This window comes from Passer montanus, unplaced genomic scaffold, assembly GCF_014805655.1.
Source record: "Passer montanus isolate IOZ18808 unplaced genomic scaffold, ASM1480565v1 scaffold8, whole genome shotgun sequence".
Classification (NCBI taxonomy): Eukaryota; Metazoa; Chordata; class Aves; order Passeriformes; family Passeridae; genus Passer; species Passer montanus.
In genome coordinates, this window is record NW_024373256.1 from 1206830 (window position 1) to 1225206 (window position 18377).

The window sequence follows — 18377 nt, forward strand, 5'->3', positions numbered from 1 at the left end:
CAATCCAAACTAGGAAGCACAAGTCAGAAGAACAAGTGCTCTGGTGAGCAAATTTAAAACCAAACACATGGCACTGAGGAAGAGCTGCTCTTTGGCAGCGTTTCACAGGGGAGACAGAAGTTTGTTGTTGCTCTGTGTTGATGTTTCAGAGCACAGGATCCCTTAGGGAGCACCAATTCCAAACCAGATAACTGGAATACTGGATAACCATATGCAATCCTAATGCTTAACAGGAAAATCTTGTTTGGTGTCAGAACTACAAAGTGCTGTGGAGTGGAGCACAACTGCCTAAGCTAATTGGAATAGTATTGAATGGAATGAAAGAGAAGAAAAAAGCATAAAGAACTCAGTGGAAAGCTTTTCTTCTGTTCAATAAGTCCTTTCATGTGCTCTGCTCTGGGACTACCACACTTCTCAGCAGCCACTTACTAACTCAGAACTTCAGAACGTTAGAACTTCAGAAAACAAAATTATCTAACATGACAAGTGGCAAGAAACGCTTGAAAATGCTTCTTAAAAGTAAGAAGTCCCCAAAGTTATGATTTCCTACCTGAAGAATCTCTCCATTAAGAGCTGCAGGTTGTGGATCCAGCCATCTTTGGCAGGGTGGATGGACTGAGCTCTGTATGTTATCAGGTTTAGCACAGAAGATTCCTTCATGGAAAGACCAAGAAACGTTTTTAGTGCATAAGCAAACATAACAAATCCATTCCCCCAGCCTCCTCCATGGGAATGAGGCTCATGGAAGTCCTTGCTGGGATTTTCTGATCATTTCCTATTTTAGGACTCTCAAATTCCAGCTGTATCAGAACAGACCCAAAAGGAGAACAATACTAAAGCCTTACTGGTCTCTGATCAGCACATCTTTCCACCAGCTCAAAAAATCTCTCTTCAGAGCCATGAAAATCATTCTGGTCACAGAGCTCTTCTACTGTGGTCAAAAGATCATGTACAATGGACTTCAATTCTTGGCTCTCCAGAACCTGAGAAGAGACAAACCCATCCCTGAAAGAGTTCCACCTTGCCAAAAAGTGCTAATCTTAAACACAAACAGAAAACTCAGAGAAGCACAGCAGCGAGAACTGGGCTCAGCCTTTCCCAGGTTCCATTTCCCCACGGTGCACAGAGAGATCCCTCTGCAGAAGGATTTATGGCAAAGCCTTGGGACTGAAAGCACAGCCAGGCAGGCCCAGCACCCACCTGCAGCTGCTGCAGCAGCCTCTCCATGATGTCCAGCAGGATGTCCCAGGTGACAGCCTGCAGCCCCTTGCCATATTTCTTGATGAGGCGTGTGATGGACAGAACGATCTCGTAGGACACGACGGCGTTGGGACACGTCATGGCCTGGGAGCCAAAGCACTTCAGTCACTGAGCAGGGGGGAGCAGAGCCCACAAACCCTCTGCACCCAAATGCAACACGCCTCATGAATTAGGAAATCAGCCTGGAGGCCTGAGATAAATCCATCTGAGTCTCTGCACACAAAGCACACAGCACAGAGCCACTTTCTCAAAGCAGTTCTGCTCTCCTGCAAGCAGCTGTGGCTCAGATGGCAGACACAGCCCCATCCTACAAGGGGATTAAAGCCAGTAATTCCTGCTGGAGGCACTCAGATGAGGAAATTTTGAGAGCTCTGAGGCTTCCCCTGGAGACACCGTCCCTCACTTTTTGTACCACCCACTGAGAAGAGTGAAAGTTGTTGCTTTGTATTTTATTTTTTAAGGTCAAGTACCCACAATGTAGGTATTTGCTAGAAAGGATTCAGACTTTGCTTTTCTGGCCAAAGACATGTGAGGAGGAGGCCTCAGCTAGAGATATAAATCTTCCTGTTTTACTGTTTCTCCTTGCTTCACCCCACACCCAATTTCTCCCTCTTGTCCTCCAGGCCTACAAAGATCTCTTTGGTGTAGGGGGCCACATTTTTGGTTTAAATTTGTCCAAGTAATTAAGAAGTTCCCCCAGCATCCCAGCCTACCTTGAGGAATGAAGGCAGCACTGAAGTGGGGGAGTTCCTGAGGGAATTGAGGCGATGAGCCCCCCACAGAGCCATCCCAACAAAGAACACAGCTCCCCTCAGCAGGGCTGCATCTGCCATGTAGGATCTAAGGACAGGCGGAGGGAAGATTCAGACCATGCCACAATTATTTCAGCATACAAAGTCAACAGGAATATGCACTGTCCCAACAGGAATTCCCAGCTGTTACACATCAGGGCCTTGCACAGCAATGGCCAAACATGAAAAGCAGAAAATCATTCACCACAACTTTAAACAGAGGGAAATTAAATTCAGAAATGCCCTAAATGAGCACTTCAGCAGCATAACTAGAAAGGGAAATTATTTCTAAGCACCAGAACCTTCAGCTTGTCCTACTGAGGCTGGTGACGCCCCACGTGTCTCACCAGGCCCCTGCTGAGCTCCTTGGATTTGTGGATCCTCCTCCCTTACCTGTCTTCCATGATCCTGCACATGTTGTAGATGGCACTGTGTCCCAGGTGAGTCCCCAACAGGTTGCGCATGAGCTGCAAATCCAGAGAGAACACCTCAAACCCCAGAGTTAAAACACTCACAGTTAAAATTCAGTAACCTAAACACGAGTTTAACTGGCCATGCTTCTGGAGTAAGTGTGTCCTGCCCTTCCCAAGCAGGACAGGAGCTGTCACAGCAGCTGAAATCCCACGGACATGACTCGACTTGCACTAACGAGGCGCCGATCCCTCAGCACTTCAGCAAGTTTTAATCTGAATTCCTCTTAAAACCAAGCTGAAACTGGTGGCAGATGTGCCCAGGTGAGTGTGGCACTTCCTCCAGGAGTGCACTCGTGAAAGCAGGCAGGGTTTCTGACCTTCCAGCAGGGCTCACAGAGCTCCTTCACGTTGATGGTGCGGCACAGGGTGATGATGAACACGGGCAGGTTCTCCGAGGGCAGGCAGTTGTAACAAACAACTGCATCCAGGACTTGCAAGGAGATCTTTGGAAAAGGGAAAAACAAACTGATTGTACACTTCCCTGTGAATCAACCAGGACAAATCCTCGCCTGGCACACCCAGGAAATCTTCTGGAAGTCAAAGGGATGAAGACCTGTGAATCAACCAGGACAAATCCTCGCCTGGCACACCCAGGAAATCTCCTGGAAGTCAAAAGGGATGAAGATATTTTTGGGGTTTTTTTGTTGTTGTTTTTAAAAAGTACTGTCGATTCATTTATCAAATTGATTAATGCTCTGTTTGCTTTGGAATAAATTATTGGTGTATGAGATTTACTGGCTTACAACTAACACAATATTGCATCAGCTCTCTTGAAAGATGAGAATAAACCCAGGGTCTGATGATCTGATTTTGTTTGTAAAAGTTACAAAGAACTTCAAAGAGTCCTGCAGTACTAAAAGAAACTCAGATGACTGACCTCTATGTCCATAGATGATGAAGTCTGAATGCACAAGAGGCAGATCTTGCTGTTAAGAGAGAACATTTAATTAGAATTGTTTGCTCCACATGATTTTAGGCAAATTACAAAGAGCCAGAACAGTCAGGTTAATTGCCATGCTATTTAACTCCTCACTGCCCTTCCTGGGGCAATCTTGGTGACAGCCCAAGGGACAATGAGCTCTGCAATCTCTTTCATAAAGTCAAAGGGAGACTTAAATGCAGCTCAGGTAATGCAACAGCACAGACCCTTGTGAGACCAAGCAATGCAAACAGGCCCACCCCATGGAATGGGAAAAGCACATTTAGTTGAACTAAAACAGATCTGAACACCACAAGAAATGAAAATCAAATATTTGTCAGAAATCACCTAGGACGAAACAGATCCAGATGGGGACAAAAAATATCCCAGTTGTCTGTATATTGATCTGCAACTTTCTCTGTAATTTACCAGGAATAAGCAGGTAGGAGTTAAAAAAAAACAACTTACTGGACCATGTCAGCTACGTAGTCTTCCAGATAGCAGCTGTTGAATTTCACCAGGTTCACCAGAACCAGGAGGAACTCAGACGTCAGCCCAACATCCATCCACTGGAGCACAAAATCAGCTAAAAAAGGAAAAAAACCTGTTAGCCTTCTACCCAGGAATGACACCACTACCTTTTCCTGTTGTCAGTGGGTGTCTCTGCCTGGATTTCTGCCCCCCAGACTGAGGAGGGGCTGGGACAATGCTCACCCAGCTCCTCCTCCAAGTAGGTGATGTAGCGTCCGTTCTCCGTCAGAGCCTTGAACACCTCCAGCCTCTCGTGCAAGTCTTCATTGGAGGGATAATCCTTAATCACCTTGAAAAAATGGGCTCTGAGGATGCCCAGCCTCTCACCCTGAAATGGAAAAAGGGAAAGGGTTAAGGCCTGGCCATTATCAAGGCATAGCTCAGTAATCTTCATGCTTTAAATTAGCTTTTTGTTGAATCAATGCCTTCTCTCTTCATAAGCACCCACCCCTGCTTTCTCATAACACTGAGAATGACAACTTTGGGCTGATTCAGCCCCATATTTGTGCAACACGTTGGGAAATCTGAAGAATTCTTTGTGTGCTGAACTTGGCCAGGCTAGAAGTGTCTCACACAGAAGCCCTTGCATACCTGAAACATCAAAACCAGCTGTAAATGGAGACTAGAAGGTCTGGGCAAAGACCACTTAAAATCTGCTGAATTATGCTGAACTTAACCCAAAGTATTTCCTCTTTCTCAAGAACGTTACCCCACACCAGAACAGCTTTCTATGAGATGTATGAAAAGTTTTGCTACGAGGTCAAACCAAGACTTAAAACCGAAACGCTTCCTCTTCTCATTTACGAGACACAGGCAAAATTACAAATATGAACCTTTGCAGGGAAGAGCTCCCTGGTGCTTTTCCCATTCCCCCTGCACAAAGCCACTTTAGGTCAGTGTCCCCTGCCCCGTGGGGCTGTTGTCACCTGTCCCTGGACGATGGACTTGAGCAGGTGGAGCACGGCGTGCCTGGCCTCGGCGGGACGCTCCGGCTGCAGCATGTCAGCCACCACCTTCCACACGGCCTCCACGGCGTGCTGCGAGCAGAACAAACCCCAAAACCACAGCAAAAGCATGAGGCAGCAAAGCCCAGCTCCTCCAGGGTCTGCAGCCAGCAGGGTCACACAGAATTATGGCAATTGATGGCTAAGATGCAGGGGCTCCATGTGCGGAGTTCTCTGCTCTGAGGGATGCTCACCCAGCTGGGCACACACCCAGCCCAACCCCAGGAGACACCAAATCCAGCCCCACGCCCCAGGAACTGCAATTCCTCACTCCACACTCACTGCAAGTGGGAATGTTTGTGCAGAAGCCTTCATCCAGCTACAAGATGAGTTCAAAACCAATTGGGGGATGGTTATTAACAAGCCAGGATAAGGAAACCTCTCTAAACATCATCTCCCATGAGCTGTCCTGAACATCCTCAGCACTCTCCTTCCAGGATGGTCCAGGAATCCCAACGGGGATCCATCCCCTCTGCTGCAGAGCTGGAAGGCTGGGCAGACTAATTCCCTTTTACAGCACAAAGCAGCCTCTGGGATCACCCATTTTAAAACGCCTCCTAAACAACAGGAGTCCCTTACAACAGTTTGAGAGCTGCTGCTTAAATTTCCATCCTTCCAATACTCACTGAACACTTTAGAACTCACCTCTTCAATTTTTTTGGTTTTTGCCACTTCACAGATTTGACTGATTGCTCGTATCCTGTTACTCAATCCACACTCTATGCTCAGTTCCTGGAAAGAAATGGAGAAATAAGCTAACAGTTTATCTTACCAGAAACACTTATCCATTTCTCCAAGGGGAGAAGGAATTCTGGTCTCCTTCTCCCTTTTTTTTGTATTTTCCTCCTCGTGTGCCAACTATTCTGCTTACAGACTTGTGGTACCAATTACTGGAATCAATTATTTTATTTTTCATTTCCACAGAACCGTAAGGTTTTCATAAAACAGAAACTATTCCCAGCTTGTGGAAACTGCCACCACAGAAACTTCATCAAGCTCAGACTATAAAAAAATCAAGGGGACAGGGAAATAGCCTGTAACCCAATATAACAAGTATCTCCAAAGTATTCAAAGAGTGAATAACTCAAATGCTGGAGTGCAAAGTAGGTGAGCTGTACATCCAGTTCACTAGAGAATGCAGGAGAGGGAATGATGGAGAGGAACTGACAGCCAAAAAAACCAGGAAAGGAGCAAGGATCCCCTCAGCTGAGGTACCCCAGGCACTACTCCACCTTCACTCCACTCAGTTCTCACACCTTGAGTATTTCTGCAGTGATGATAAACTCTGTCTGCTTGCCCTCCGACGACTTGGAACTTCCCCGGGATGTTCCCAGCCCCAGGAGGTTCCTGAACTTCTCCTTCAGCCCGGAATCCTTGCTCTGAGGCTTTGCCATTGCTGCCCAGCGCCGAGGCCCTGCAAACACAGAACAGGGATCTGGTAAGGGAGGCCCCAGAGGAATATTTCAGCAGGAAAACCCCAATAACAGCACCACATCAGGGCTCTTCCAAAGAGCCTTGAGCCTTTTCCAACACGGGAGAAGCCCAGCACTGAGGAAACACAAGAAGCTTGTGCTGCTCCTGCCTTCAGCACCTGCATCCCCCATGGAACACGGGCCTTTGGGATACCCTTTCCTGGGAGCCCTGAACGCCCAGCCCACCACACAGGCTGATTTTTGCAGGATGCCCACGTGCACACACTTTTGGAGGGTGTGAGCTGGATGCTTGTTCCCAAGCAAAGGCCAAGCACACCGTGCTGTGCTGTCGATGTGGAAGTGAGGAAGAGCTCACAAATCTGAGTGCTGGAACAGCCAAGTGCTGCCATGGCAGGGAAAGATGGGGCAAGAACAGGGATGGCCATCACAGAGCTCACAAATCTGAGTGCTGGAACAGCCAAGTGCTGCCATGGCAAGGAAAGATGGGGCAAGAACAGGGATGGTGATTACAACAACAACTCCAGACACTGCCTCCCCCTGCCCCACCCACTGTCCCTTGGGGACACGACCCTGCACAACCCCACAGCCCCAGGGACATCCCACGGCCTTCCCACAGCCTGGCACAGCAATCCCTGCATCCCAGGGATGCACCACACAGCCCTTGGGGACACGACCCTGCACAACCCCACAGCCCCAGGGACATCCCACGGCCTTCCCACAGCCTGGCACAGCAATCCCTGCATCCCAGGGATGCACCACACAGCCTGTCCCTGCATGCCAGGGGACACGCCACGGGCTCTGCCCAGTGCCACCAGGGACAGGCCACGGGCCCTGCCCAGTGCCACCATGGACCCCAGCCCAGTGTCACCAGGGACACGCCATGGACCCAAATCCAGTGTGACCAGGGGACACGCCATGGGCTCTGCCCAGTGCCACCATAGACCCCAGCCCAGTGTCACCAGGGACAGGCCATGGGCTCTGCCCAGTGCCACCATGGACCCCAGCCCCGTGTCACCAGGGACACGCCATGGACCCCAACCCACCATCCCCGGGGACATGCTATGGACCCCAGCCCTGTGTCTCCAGGGACACTCCCACCCTGGGGACCCCCGCAGCCCTGACCCACCCCGGGCGCTGGCACATTGTCCCCTCGCGACCCCTGGACAAGCCCGGACACGCCACATCCCACCCCAGGCAGGGATATGGCACAAGCTCTTAGGGACACAAGGGGGGGTCACAGCCCGGACCCCGACAAACACCATGGGGGTCACACTACAGACCCCAACAAACACAGCGGGGGTCACACTGCAGACCTCGGACACAACGGGGGTCACAGCCCAGACCCCGGCAAACACCATGGGGGTCACAGTCCAAACCCCAACACAGCACAGCACAGCCCAGACCCCCAAACACAACAGGGGTCGCAGCCCAAATCCCAACACAGCGGGGGTCACACTGCAGACCCCAACAAACACAACGGGGGTCACATTCCAGACCCCCAAATACAACGGGGGTGACATTGCAGACCCCAACAAACACAACGGGGGTCACAGCCCAGACCCCCAAACACAACAGGGGTCGCAGCCCAAATCCCAACACAGCGGGGGTCACACTGCAGACCCCAACAAACATAATGGGGGTCACATTCCAAACCCCAACAAACACCATGGGGGTCACATTCCAGACCCCCAAATACAACGGGGGTGACATTGCAGACCCCAACAAACACAAATGGGGTCACAGCCCAAATCCCAACACAACGGGGGTCACACCGCAGACCCCAACACAGCGGGGGTCACAGCCCAGACCCCCAAACACAATGGGGGTCACACTGCAGACCCCAACACAGCGGGGGTCACACTGCAGACCCCAACAAACATAACGGGGGTCACACTGCAGACCCCAACAAACACAGCGGGGGTGACATTACAGACCCCAACAAACACAACAGGGGTGACATTACAGACCCCAACAAACACCATGGGGGTCACATTCCAGACCCCCAAATACAACGGGGGTGACATTGCAGACCCCAACAAACACAAATGGGGTCACAGCCCAAATCCCAACACAACGGGGGTCACACCGCAGACCCCAACACAGCGGGGGTCACAGCCCAGACCCCCAAACACAATGGGGGTCACACCGCAGACCCCGGACACAGCGGGGGTGACATTACAGACCCCAACAAACACCACGGGGGTCACAGCCCAGACCCCCAAACACAATGGGGGTCACACTGCAGACCCCAACACAGCGGGGGTCACAGCCCAGACCCCCAAACACAATGGGGGTCACACCGCAGACCCCGGACACAGCGGGGGTGACATTACAGACCCCAACAAACACCACGGGGGTCACAGCCCAGCCCCCCGGACACACAGCGGGGTCACAGCGCGGCCCCGGAGCGCGGCCCCTCCCCGGTGCCGGGTGCCCCGCACTCACCCCGAGCCCGGCCCGGCCCGGTCCCGCCGCCCTGGGGTACGGATAGGGGATGGGGTACAGGCAGAGGATGGGGTACGGGATAGGGAATGGGGTACAGGCAGAGGATGGGGTACGGGCAGGGGAATTGGGGTACGGGATAGGGAATGGGGATGGAGATGGGGATGGAGTACAGGACAGGGGATGGGGTACAGGCAGGGAATGGGGTACGGGCAGCGGGGGTACGGGATAGGGGATGGGGTACGGATAGGGAATGGGGATGGGAATGGGGATGAGGTACAGGCAGGGGATGGGGTACGGATAGGGGATGGGGGTACAGATAGGGGATGGGGTATGGGATAGGGGATGCGGTACAGGACTGGGGATGAGGATGGGGATGGGGTACGGGACAGGGCATGGTGTATGGACAGGGGATGGGTTACAGGATAGAGGATGGGGTACGGATAGGGGATGGGGTACAGGACAGGGAATGGGGTACAGGTGAGAGGATGACGATACAGAACAGGGGATGGAGAGTATGAAAGAGGGATCATGGCTTCCTGGGGTACGGGAAGAGGAGATCGAGGACACGGGGTGTGCAGGAGAGCGGGAATCACTGGCACGGGAAGGGGGGATCAGGGCTATGCTGGGCACAGGGAGCTGCTGGGCTGCACCAGGCCCTGGCATGGCTGGGGACAGGGGCTGAGTGTCATTGTCACATCCCCCTCGGAGCGAGGCTGTCCTGGGCTGGGGATGCACCTCCAGCAGCCTCACCTGTGTTTGGGACACCTGTCCCCATCGTGTGACATGTGACCCCACTGTTGTCACCTGCTGCCACTTGTCTCGCAGGTCCTTCCATCCCTGCTGGCTCTGCTTGGGGCAGGGGATGTGCCGTGTTTGGGTTGGGATGAGGGCAGGGAACTCGCCCTGCTCGGGCTCCGCTGGGTGGCTGGTGGCACATGGGGCTGACTTTCCTGAAGGCAGCTTTCCTGACGCCCGGAATCTCCGTGCCACGCCGTGCAGGGAGCCAGACGCCGGGCACGGGCGGCGTGCCGAGGCAGAGCAGGAGGAGGAAGAGCGTGGCCATCGCCTACGAAGCGGGGCAGGGCGGCGGGGCCGAGCCCCGGGCGCGCTGGGAGCCGCCGCTCTGGCGGGAGCAGCTGCAGCGCATCCGCCGCATGAGGAGCAGCAGGGATGCTCCCGTGGATGAGATGGGAGTGCACCGGTGCTACGACAGCACTGCACCTCCTGAGGTAACGGCGTTCCCCAGGGAGCAGCATTCCCAGGGGGAACAGCATTGCATTCCCACAGGGAGCAGCATTGCATTCCCACAGGGACCAGCACCTATGTCCCACAGGGAGCAGCATCTATGGGGAGCAGCACCTATGGGGAACAGCATTCCCACAAGGAGCAGCATCTATGGGGAGCAGCATTCCCACAGGGAACAGCATCTATGGGTACCAATATTCCCACAGGGAGCAGCATTTCCACAGGGAGCAGCATCTATGGGTAACAGCATTCCCACAGGGAGCAGCATCTATGGGGAGCAGCATTCCCATAGGGAACAGCATCTATGGGTACCATTATTCCCACAGGGAGCTGCATTCCCACAGGGAGCAGCATCTATAGATACCATTATTCCCACAGGGAGCAGCATCTATGGGGAACAGCATTCCCATAGGGAACAGCACCTATGGGTAACAGCATTCCCACAGGAAGCAGCATCCATGGGTTACAGCATCCTGCTGCCAGCTCTGGCAGGCACAGGAAAACACAGCCTCCCTCACCCTGCTGCTGCCCCTGGATCTGTCCCACTTGGGATGTTTCCAGGACAGAAACTGGATCAGGACTCCGGGCTGGGATTGGTCCCAGAGGATGTGATGAATGTGAAGGGCAGTGCTGCTTTATGGAGCAGGCTGGCAGGGCGTGAAGCCATGTTCCTTTTTTCCTTAAAATCTCTGTAGGAGTCCAGGGAAAGTATCCAGCAAGGTGGCTGGGGAATGCTGAGGAATGTGGGGAGCACCCAGGGCAGGCTTGGAGGAGCAGAGGGAGCCACTGGAGTGGGAATGTGGGGATCACAGAATCCCAGAATTGATAGGGTTGGAAGTGACTTTGGAGACAGCTAATTCAACCCCATCGACCTGGAGCAGCAGGAGCCTCTGGAGTGGGAATGTGGGGAGCATCCAGAGGAGCAGTGGGACCTGCTGGGCTCTGAGGGAGGGCTCTGGAGGACACAGCTGCACAGCCTTGGCACAGGGAATGCTGTCCCTGCTGCTGGACACTGCCCTGGGCAGGAGGATGAGCTGTGACCCCGAGCCAGGGAGCATCACACGCTCTCAGCCACGTGGGTTGGCAGCTGTGGGGCCAGGACACCACATGGAAATAGCTTCTCTTCCCTGGGGAAGCTGCCTTGTTGCTTCCCAGAAGAAGTGGATGTTGTAATAACCTCAGATCCTCACACCATTTCTTTGTACCCTGAGATTGTCCTGCTTCCACGCACGCAGGGATTTTTCCTGGTCCACCTGTGGTTTTGTAAACTTTGCAGGAGAGCTGGAGGGAGGATTGTATCCCGTGTTATCCCGGGTCATCTTGGGTTAGTTGCATCATCCTTCTCACTCTGGTGGGATGGAATCACATTTGGGAAGAAAGAATTGGGAAATAGGAGGTGATGGCCTGGATAAACCCTGCATGGCAGCAGCAGAGGAATTCCTGGGATTTGTCCTTCTCCCAGTCTCTGTCATCTCAGTGGTTCAGATTTGGTTCCCTGAAGAGCTCACTGGGGCCAGACACCCAGTTCCTACTGAAGCCTGGTGGGAAAGGGTTGGGATTTTCAAAAGCTGCTTAGAGCAGACATTGCATGAAAAATCACTGGGTGTTTGTGCATCCTATGGCTCTCCTGGGAATGCCACCCTCGGGAGGAGCTTTGTCCAGCCCTTTGTGGCTCTGCACTGGTGTGAGATCCCAGCAGCAGAGCTGCTCCCTGCCCTCTCTCAGGTACTGACAGCTGAGCTTGAAGGTGTTTCTTCCTTTGTTGTGTGGTGGAATGAAAAGGTTGTGGATTATTCCTGTTGCAGCCTGCCATTCTCTTGGAGGTGGATTGGGCAGGAGTGTGGGAGCACACCCTGCACCGAAGGAGGTGCCAGAGCTGCTGGGTCCCCCCATGACGTCTCAGTGTCCCCTGTGTCCCCAGGTGATGCGCTACCAGGTGCTGCTGGCCCTGATGCTGTCCAGCCAGACCAAGGACCAGGTGACGAGCGCTGCCATGCTGCGCCTGCGCCGGCGCGGCCTCACCGTGGACAGCGTGCTGCAGATGGATGAGGAGAGCCTGGGCCACATCATCTACCCCGTGGGCTTCTGGAGGGTGAGTGCAGGACACACAGGAACCCCCTGTGCCTTCCTCTCTCCCCTGGAGCCAGGCTAGAAGCTGGATTTTACGCCAATGTTGGTGTTTTGTATTGCCAGCAGGATGGGGTTGTCGGCTGCAGGGCCTGCAGTGTGCAGGGAGCTTGGAGCTGCAGGGCCTGCAGTGTGCAGGGAGCTTGGAGCTGCAGGGCCTGCAGTGTGCAGGGAGCTTGGAGCTCCCAGCTCTGAGCATTTTGATTTCATGTAGAAGTCAAGGCTCTGTCTCCTCCACAGCTCCCATGTGTGGCCTCACCTGTAACACACAGGAATGGTTGTTTTTCTGGGCTGTGTGCCTGTTTTCCCTGTGCTGGGGGCAGCTTGGACTGTGTGCCTTTGCCCTTGGTTTTCCAGAACAAGGTGAAGTACATCAAGCAGACCACGGCCATCCTGAAGCAGAAGTACGGGGGGGACATCCCGAGCACTGTGGAGGAGCTGGTGCAGCTGCCAGGAGTTGGGCCCAAAATGGCCCATCTGGCCATGCACATCGCCTGGGACAGCGTGGCTGGGATAGGTAACCTGGCCCCTGCTTTTCCCACCCCTCTCCTAAATCCCACTCCATTCCCCAGGCAGAGGGGAAGCACTGCAGCCCCAGCAGCCTGGTAACATCCCTCTGGTTCAGTAGCTGCAGAGGATCTGGGTGGGGGAGCAATGTGACCCTCAGGGAGCTGTAGGATTTCAGCAGCTGCTGTTTCACCCCAGATCTGACAGCAGAAATTCCCAAGGGAAGTCACAGCTCTGGGGAGCTGGGGACAGATGGGGCTGGACCATCACCTGCAGGTCCTGGCCTGGGGCCCCTGGGGACAGATGAGTGTTCCAAAAGGATGTGCTGCTTGATGGGAGAGCCCTGGGAAAGCCAGGAGGAGCGAGTGGGTGGGAGCTGGATCCTGCAGCCCCTCTGGTGACCACCAGCTGGACAGGCCGTGGCCCCTGCCCTGCATCCAGCAGCCCTTGGGCTCTGTTGTTCTCCTGCTGTGGGGGAGGGAAGTCCAGAGGCAGCCAAAGCAGCCAAGTGCTTTCCAAATAATTGTGTGCTCGGTTTTGATTTGGGAGGCAAGGCTTAGTCTTCCTGTTTACAGCAATTTCCTGGGTTTTGCCCAATTAGCCCCAGAGACAGGTTTATCACTGCTGATCTAACAATAATACACTTTGCATTCAGAGCTTTTGAGCTCAAAGCACATTATAAACACTGCTTTAAGCCTCCCAAGCCCTCTCTGCTGGTGGGTATTATGAAATGTGTTTTCCATGCGGGCAGAGGAAGGGGCAGAGATCACAATTTGCGTAACTCCAGCTGAAACTGCAGGAGGATGAGGAGAGGGAGCAGGGGCCAGGCCCTGTGCCTGCTCCACGGGGCTGGGGAGCCTTGCAGAGAGGCTGGGGAGACACAGACAGACACCCCAAATGCTTTTTGGCTGCAGGCCTGGGAAGAAATGGTTTGTTCTTGGAGTGAGCCTGCCCTTGCTGTGCTCCTGTCCCAGCTGGCTGCTCCTGCTGCCCTGGGGACAGCCTGGCCCTGGGCTGTCACAGGCAGCTGTGGCTCTGCTCTCCCACCTAAACTCTGGGCTCTCCCTCCCCAGCTGTGGACACCCACGTGCACAGGATCTCCAACAGGCTCCAGTGGGTGCAGAAGGAGACCAAGAAGCCCGAGGAGACTCGGGTGGCACTGGAGGAGTGGCTGCCCAGGTGAGCCCTGAGCCCCTGCTGGCTGCAGGAGCCATGTGTGCACAAAGCCCTGCCTGGGGCACTTTCAGGGACTGCATTTGGGCTCCTTCCTCCTTCCAGGGTCACAGGTGTTTCCCCTCTGCCAGGGCCACAGCAGCAGCATCTTACCTGTGTGGTGGTTCTGCTGCTGTCAGATGGATCAGTCACCACCAGTGGAGCTCCTGATCCCTGATTTTTGCCTTGCCAAGTTTACCATGACCCAAGCCAGGTGCTTTTCCACAGAGGGCCTTGCTGAGCCCAGTGGCCACAGCAGCATCAGCCCAGGGCTGGATTCTGGCCTTCACTGGTGGTTAATGTTCAGTGTCAAACACAGCTGGCACTTACAGAGGGGCATCTCCACACCTGGCACGTGCTGAGCACAGGCATTGCTCCCAGGACCAGGAAAGGTTGGGAGGGCTGGGACTGACCTCCAGGAGGAAAGGGCTCCCATTAACACCACAGGCTGTTCCTCACCCCTTCCAAGCAGCTGAATGGCATCAGTGCTGTTTGTCCCCCCACTGCAGGGACCTCTGGAAGGAGATAAACTGGCTCCTGGTGGGCTTTGGGCAGCAGACCTGCCTGCCTGTGAACCCTCGCTGCAGCCAGTGCCTCAACCAAGACATCTGCCCGGCTGCCAAGAGACTCTGAGGGATCCTGCAGCCTTGGGAGAGCCACAGAGCTGCTTGGGCTGAGCCCTGCTGCAGCTGGGCCTGGCACAGGGCTGGCAGGTGACTGCAGGGCACAGGAGCCTGCTGCAGCAGCTCAGGGAGCAGCCCCTGGCACTGGCTCAGCTCTGCAGAGGAAAAAGGGGCTTTGAGAGGCAGCAATCCTGCTGGGGCAGAGCTGAAGGCTCCAGCCTGGGTGAATGGCTGGGCACGGCCCAGCTGTGCCACGCTGAGTCACTGCAGAGAAAAGCTTTGTCCTCAGGGAGCTGCTGCTGCTTGTAAATACTTGTTTAATAAAGGTGGTGAGGGCTTTTTGCACCCACGAGCTTTGCTGGCATTTGTGTGGCACTGGCTGAGGGGAGGAGGACGTGGGTGACCTCAGCAAGGCTGAGCCATGGCAACCTGCCCAGCCCTGCCCTGCCACACAACAGGACAAGAGCTGGCCCAGGGGACAGCCAGGGTGGACACAGGAGGAGTTCCTTCATGGAAAAGGTTGTGGAACACTGGCAGGGGCTGTCCAGGAGGTGCTGGAGCTCCCATCCCTCAGGGAAGGCCTGGACGTGGCACTCAGTGCTCTGGGGATGGGGCACAGGTTGGACTTGATGATCCTGAAGATCTCTTCCAGCCTTGGTGATCCTGGGACTCTGAGGTGCAGCTGAAGCCTTCCCAAGGCAGGAGCAGAGGAATCACTGCCTGCACCATGACCTGTGGGTCCTGGAGCAGGACAGGGGTGGGTGATGCACAGCAGGGCCAGGAGCTGAGCCACTGCCACTCTGTGTGTGCACAAGGGTTACAGCAGCCTCGGGTGCCAGGCTGTGTCCCCAGGAGCTGACAGAGGCACAGCACCACCCCTGTGTTTTGTTCTTCAAAGAAAGGGCAGTGCTGACTTCATTGTGGAGCTTCAAAGGCGTAATTGCAGCTCCCCTTTCCAGAGGAAGCAGAGTTTACAATGTGCTGGAGGGCTGCAGTTCCGCTCCGGGCTCCCCGAGCAGCTGAGGAAGGAGCAGATAAGTGCTGGGTACATGGCAAACCAAGTTTATTACTGACATTACAGTGTACATGGTGGGTTTGCAGTGCTGCTGCCAGCCTTTGACTTTATTGATTTTTCTTTTCCAAGTTAAATGTACAGGAACTGAATAATTACTACTGAGCTACAACAAGATGTCAGGAATGCAGTAATGCTTCAACCAGGAGCAGTTTCCTTGGACTAACAGATTAAGATTTGCAATCTTACCAACACGGATTTGCACACCTGATTTCTTTTGATCTACATTCAACACTACACAAGGTTGTTTTTTCTTCCTTTCCCCGCCTCAATTCCAGCAGTCTGGGATGAGAAATGGGGTGTTGACACCAGGTCTGTGCTCTCTGAAGAGCACCAGGGACTGCTCTGCCCCACAGCCTGGGCACTGCCAGGGTTTGGCCACGCGGGCACGGGAAGCAACGTGCACAGCATGGAAAAGAAGGGCTCCTTCCAAACACGACCCAGAGAGAGAAAACAGTATTTTTGGGGTCCAAAAGAGAGCAGGTAGCTTGAAGTGGGATGGGGAAGAGGTGTCTTGTTAATGGCAGAGCCCCGAGGGGAGGCAGCCTCTCCACATCCCCCCTCACCCCAATGTCCTGTCTCACCACCCACAGCCAAACACCTGCACCAGTTCCTCTCCAAAGTCATTATTTTCGACCTGTTCAGCCCATCAACAATCCTAAAAGATAACTTGCATAAAGAGAACTCATCTCCTTCACCCCTGAGGCTCTCCACACTCTCCTGCCAGCAGCATAAGGCCACGGGCACCAGCTGGAGCCAAACACCCTGTGCTGAGCCCCAGCCCGCTGCTGAGGAGAGCAGAGGGTGGCATAAGGCACCTTTTAGCTCCACAATCTGGAAATACCTTAGGAAATCCGTGCAGAGCCATTCCCACACGCACAGCACACTGCCCAGCCAAGGGTTCCATCCCAGAAGGGCTGGGTGGGGCAGGGCACAGTCACAGCTCTGTGCTCACCCCTCATCCACGGCCAGCTGATGGCTGAAGAGGGACTTTGTGTTCCCAGTCCCTCCCCAGAGGAGGGCTGGGGTTGGGAGGGAGTGGGGCAGCCCCAGCCCCTGCCCTGGTAGCTCAGCTCTGCTCCCTGGGGGTGCTGCAGCTCGGCTGATCCACCTGCACCCACAGCCAAACAGAGCTTCCAGGGACTTCACCTGTAGTGCTTGAAAGAGACACTCTGATGGCCAGAGTGGGGCTGTGGAGGAGGCCTGAGGTGCTGCCCGCTCCCTCACACCCCTGCCTGCTCCACCTGCAGCCCCAAGGTCACCCCATGGCTCTGGGGGATGTCCTTGGTGACACTCCCTGGGGACACCAAACCCAGCCCAGGTGGCACCTGGAGCAGCCCCACTCCCAGTGCTGAGCCTCAGTTAGAGCTGCATCCCTCCTGGAAGCAGATGTTGGCTCATCCCCACTGCCAGCTGTGTCCAAAGGGGTTTTGTAGCATCTCATGGGTCTCATCTTCGTGCTCCTCCTTCCTCTGCCACATCCACGGCTGCAGCTGGGGAGAGCTGTGGCCTTGGGGTCTGGGGTTTGCTTTTAAACCCCATCCTCTCCCTTCTGCAGAGCAGCTTGGGGTGAAAAATGGGCTTTTACTGCCTGGGCAGGAGCTGCTGGTGAGGGGGAGGTTCCTAACTAACTCAAAACACATGGGACTTCATTAAAAAAACCAAAAAAAAAAAAAAAACCAACAAAACAAATGTTTTTGCTTCAATAGCAAAGCCAACGAACAATTTCCAGGCACAGTCCATTTTCCCATGCTGGGAGCAGCTCATGCTGGGCACGGGGAGCTGGGGAGGGGTCCCTGGCACCCCCACCACGAGCTGTGAGATGTTTCCACAGGGGCACAGAGCATCCCACGGCGCTCAGTCTGGGACACCCACAAAGCCAAAACACCCCACATAAAAAGTCAAAAAGAAGTAACAGAAGCCTAAATGCTGCAGGTAAGAAACAAGAGTTAAAATCCTTCCAGTCCTTTCTCATGGGAACAGGGACAGCAGCCCGAGCCAGAGCAAGCAAGAAAAGGAGCTTTGGTCACATTTTTCTTATGAGAATCGCTGGTGAGTAACAATAATAATAATAATAACAACAACAATAATAATAATAAAAAATAAAAATAAAAAGGACTTTAAAATACGCCTTGTAAAAGCAACCAGTGAAGAGCAGAGCACAAAGCATCTCACGTGGACACCGAGGGACAGGGTGTAGGCACCTCAGAAACGTCCGGGCTGGGCGGGAGGGGGGCGGCCAGCGGGGCTCAGAAATTGCTGAAAATCTCCCGTTTCTTGTTCCAGTCCATCTGGGGCGCTCTCTTCTTCACACGCTTGGCCCTCACCTTCTCCTTGGCCTCGGCGGCCGTGGGGCTCAGGCTCAGCCCGCTCTCCTCAAAAGGGTCCTTCTTGTCTGTGTCACCGTCCTGGGGGAAGGGACAAAGCTGCCAGCACTGTCACAGCACTGCCACAGCCCTGCAGTGCCCTCAGGGCACCCCTGGATCACCAGCTGTGCCCCATGCCCACCTCGTCACCAGCCCAGAGCCACAGCCAGGTGTTCCTCTGGGGACCCCAGCACCTCCCTGGGCACCCCCAGTGCCTACAAGCCCTGCCAGGAAGGATTTCCTCCAGCCTGCACAACAAACACATGCTCTGGGATGGTTTTTTAGCTCAAAGCCCCTTCCCCGTGCCGTGCCCGTGGTTTCACTGGCAGCAGCACCCGTGTGGCCACGGAGTTGATTGCAACACTGCAT

General features: G+C 54.3%; 3 protein-coding genes across 10 annotated transcripts in view; 1 reads left to right on the top strand and 2 right to left on the bottom strand.

The window, feature by feature from the left end:
- Positions 1 to 8884, bottom strand: part of TSC2 (TSC complex subunit 2) — a 33827-nt gene extending 24943 nt beyond the window's left edge. For all 6 annotated transcript variants that reach the window (XM_039731954.1, XM_039731953.1, XM_039731952.1 and 3 more), the window contains exons 1-13: positions 8857 to 8884; positions 6235 to 6392; positions 5624 to 5710; positions 4901 to 5011; positions 4158 to 4302; positions 3912 to 4029; positions 3402 to 3450; positions 2842 to 2967; positions 2445 to 2518; positions 1974 to 2100; positions 1201 to 1344; positions 846 to 983; positions 551 to 654 (exon numbers count right to left, since the gene is read on the bottom strand). In XM_039731954.1, the coding sequence (XP_039587888.1) occupies positions 551 to 654; positions 846 to 983; positions 1201 to 1344; positions 1974 to 2100; positions 2445 to 2518; positions 2842 to 2967; positions 3402 to 3450; positions 3912 to 4029; positions 4158 to 4302; positions 4901 to 5011; positions 5624 to 5710; positions 6235 to 6372 (1361 nt within the window). In that variant the 5' untranslated portion in view covers positions 6373 to 6392; positions 8857 to 8884. The remainder of the gene's footprint in view (positions 1 to 550; positions 655 to 845; positions 984 to 1200; positions 1345 to 1973; positions 2101 to 2444; positions 2519 to 2841; positions 2968 to 3401; positions 3451 to 3911; positions 4030 to 4157; positions 4303 to 4900; positions 5012 to 5623; positions 5711 to 6234; positions 6393 to 8856) is intronic.
- Positions 8885 to 9751: 867 nt separating this feature from the next.
- On the top strand, positions 9752 to 17321 carry NTHL1 (nth like DNA glycosylase 1). The gene is made up of 5 exons (XM_039731966.1): positions 9752 to 10085; positions 12023 to 12193; positions 12586 to 12745; positions 13809 to 13914; positions 14457 to 17321. Exons 1-5 carry the CDS (start codon positions 9792 to 9794, stop codon positions 14578 to 14580), a joined length of 855 nt encoding a protein of 284 aa, XP_039587900.1. The 5' UTR covers positions 9752 to 9791; the 3' UTR covers positions 14581 to 17321.
- The window catches only part of SLC9A3R2 (SLC9A3 regulator 2), a 32561-nt gene continuing 29800 nt past the window's right edge, over positions 15617 to 18377 (bottom strand). For all 3 annotated transcript variants that reach the window (XM_039731962.1, XM_039731963.1, XM_039731964.1), the window contains exon 7: positions 15617 to 18050. In XM_039731962.1, the coding sequence (XP_039587896.1) occupies positions 17892 to 18050 (159 nt within the window). In that variant the 3' untranslated portion in view covers positions 15617 to 17891. The remainder of the gene's footprint in view (positions 18051 to 18377) is intronic.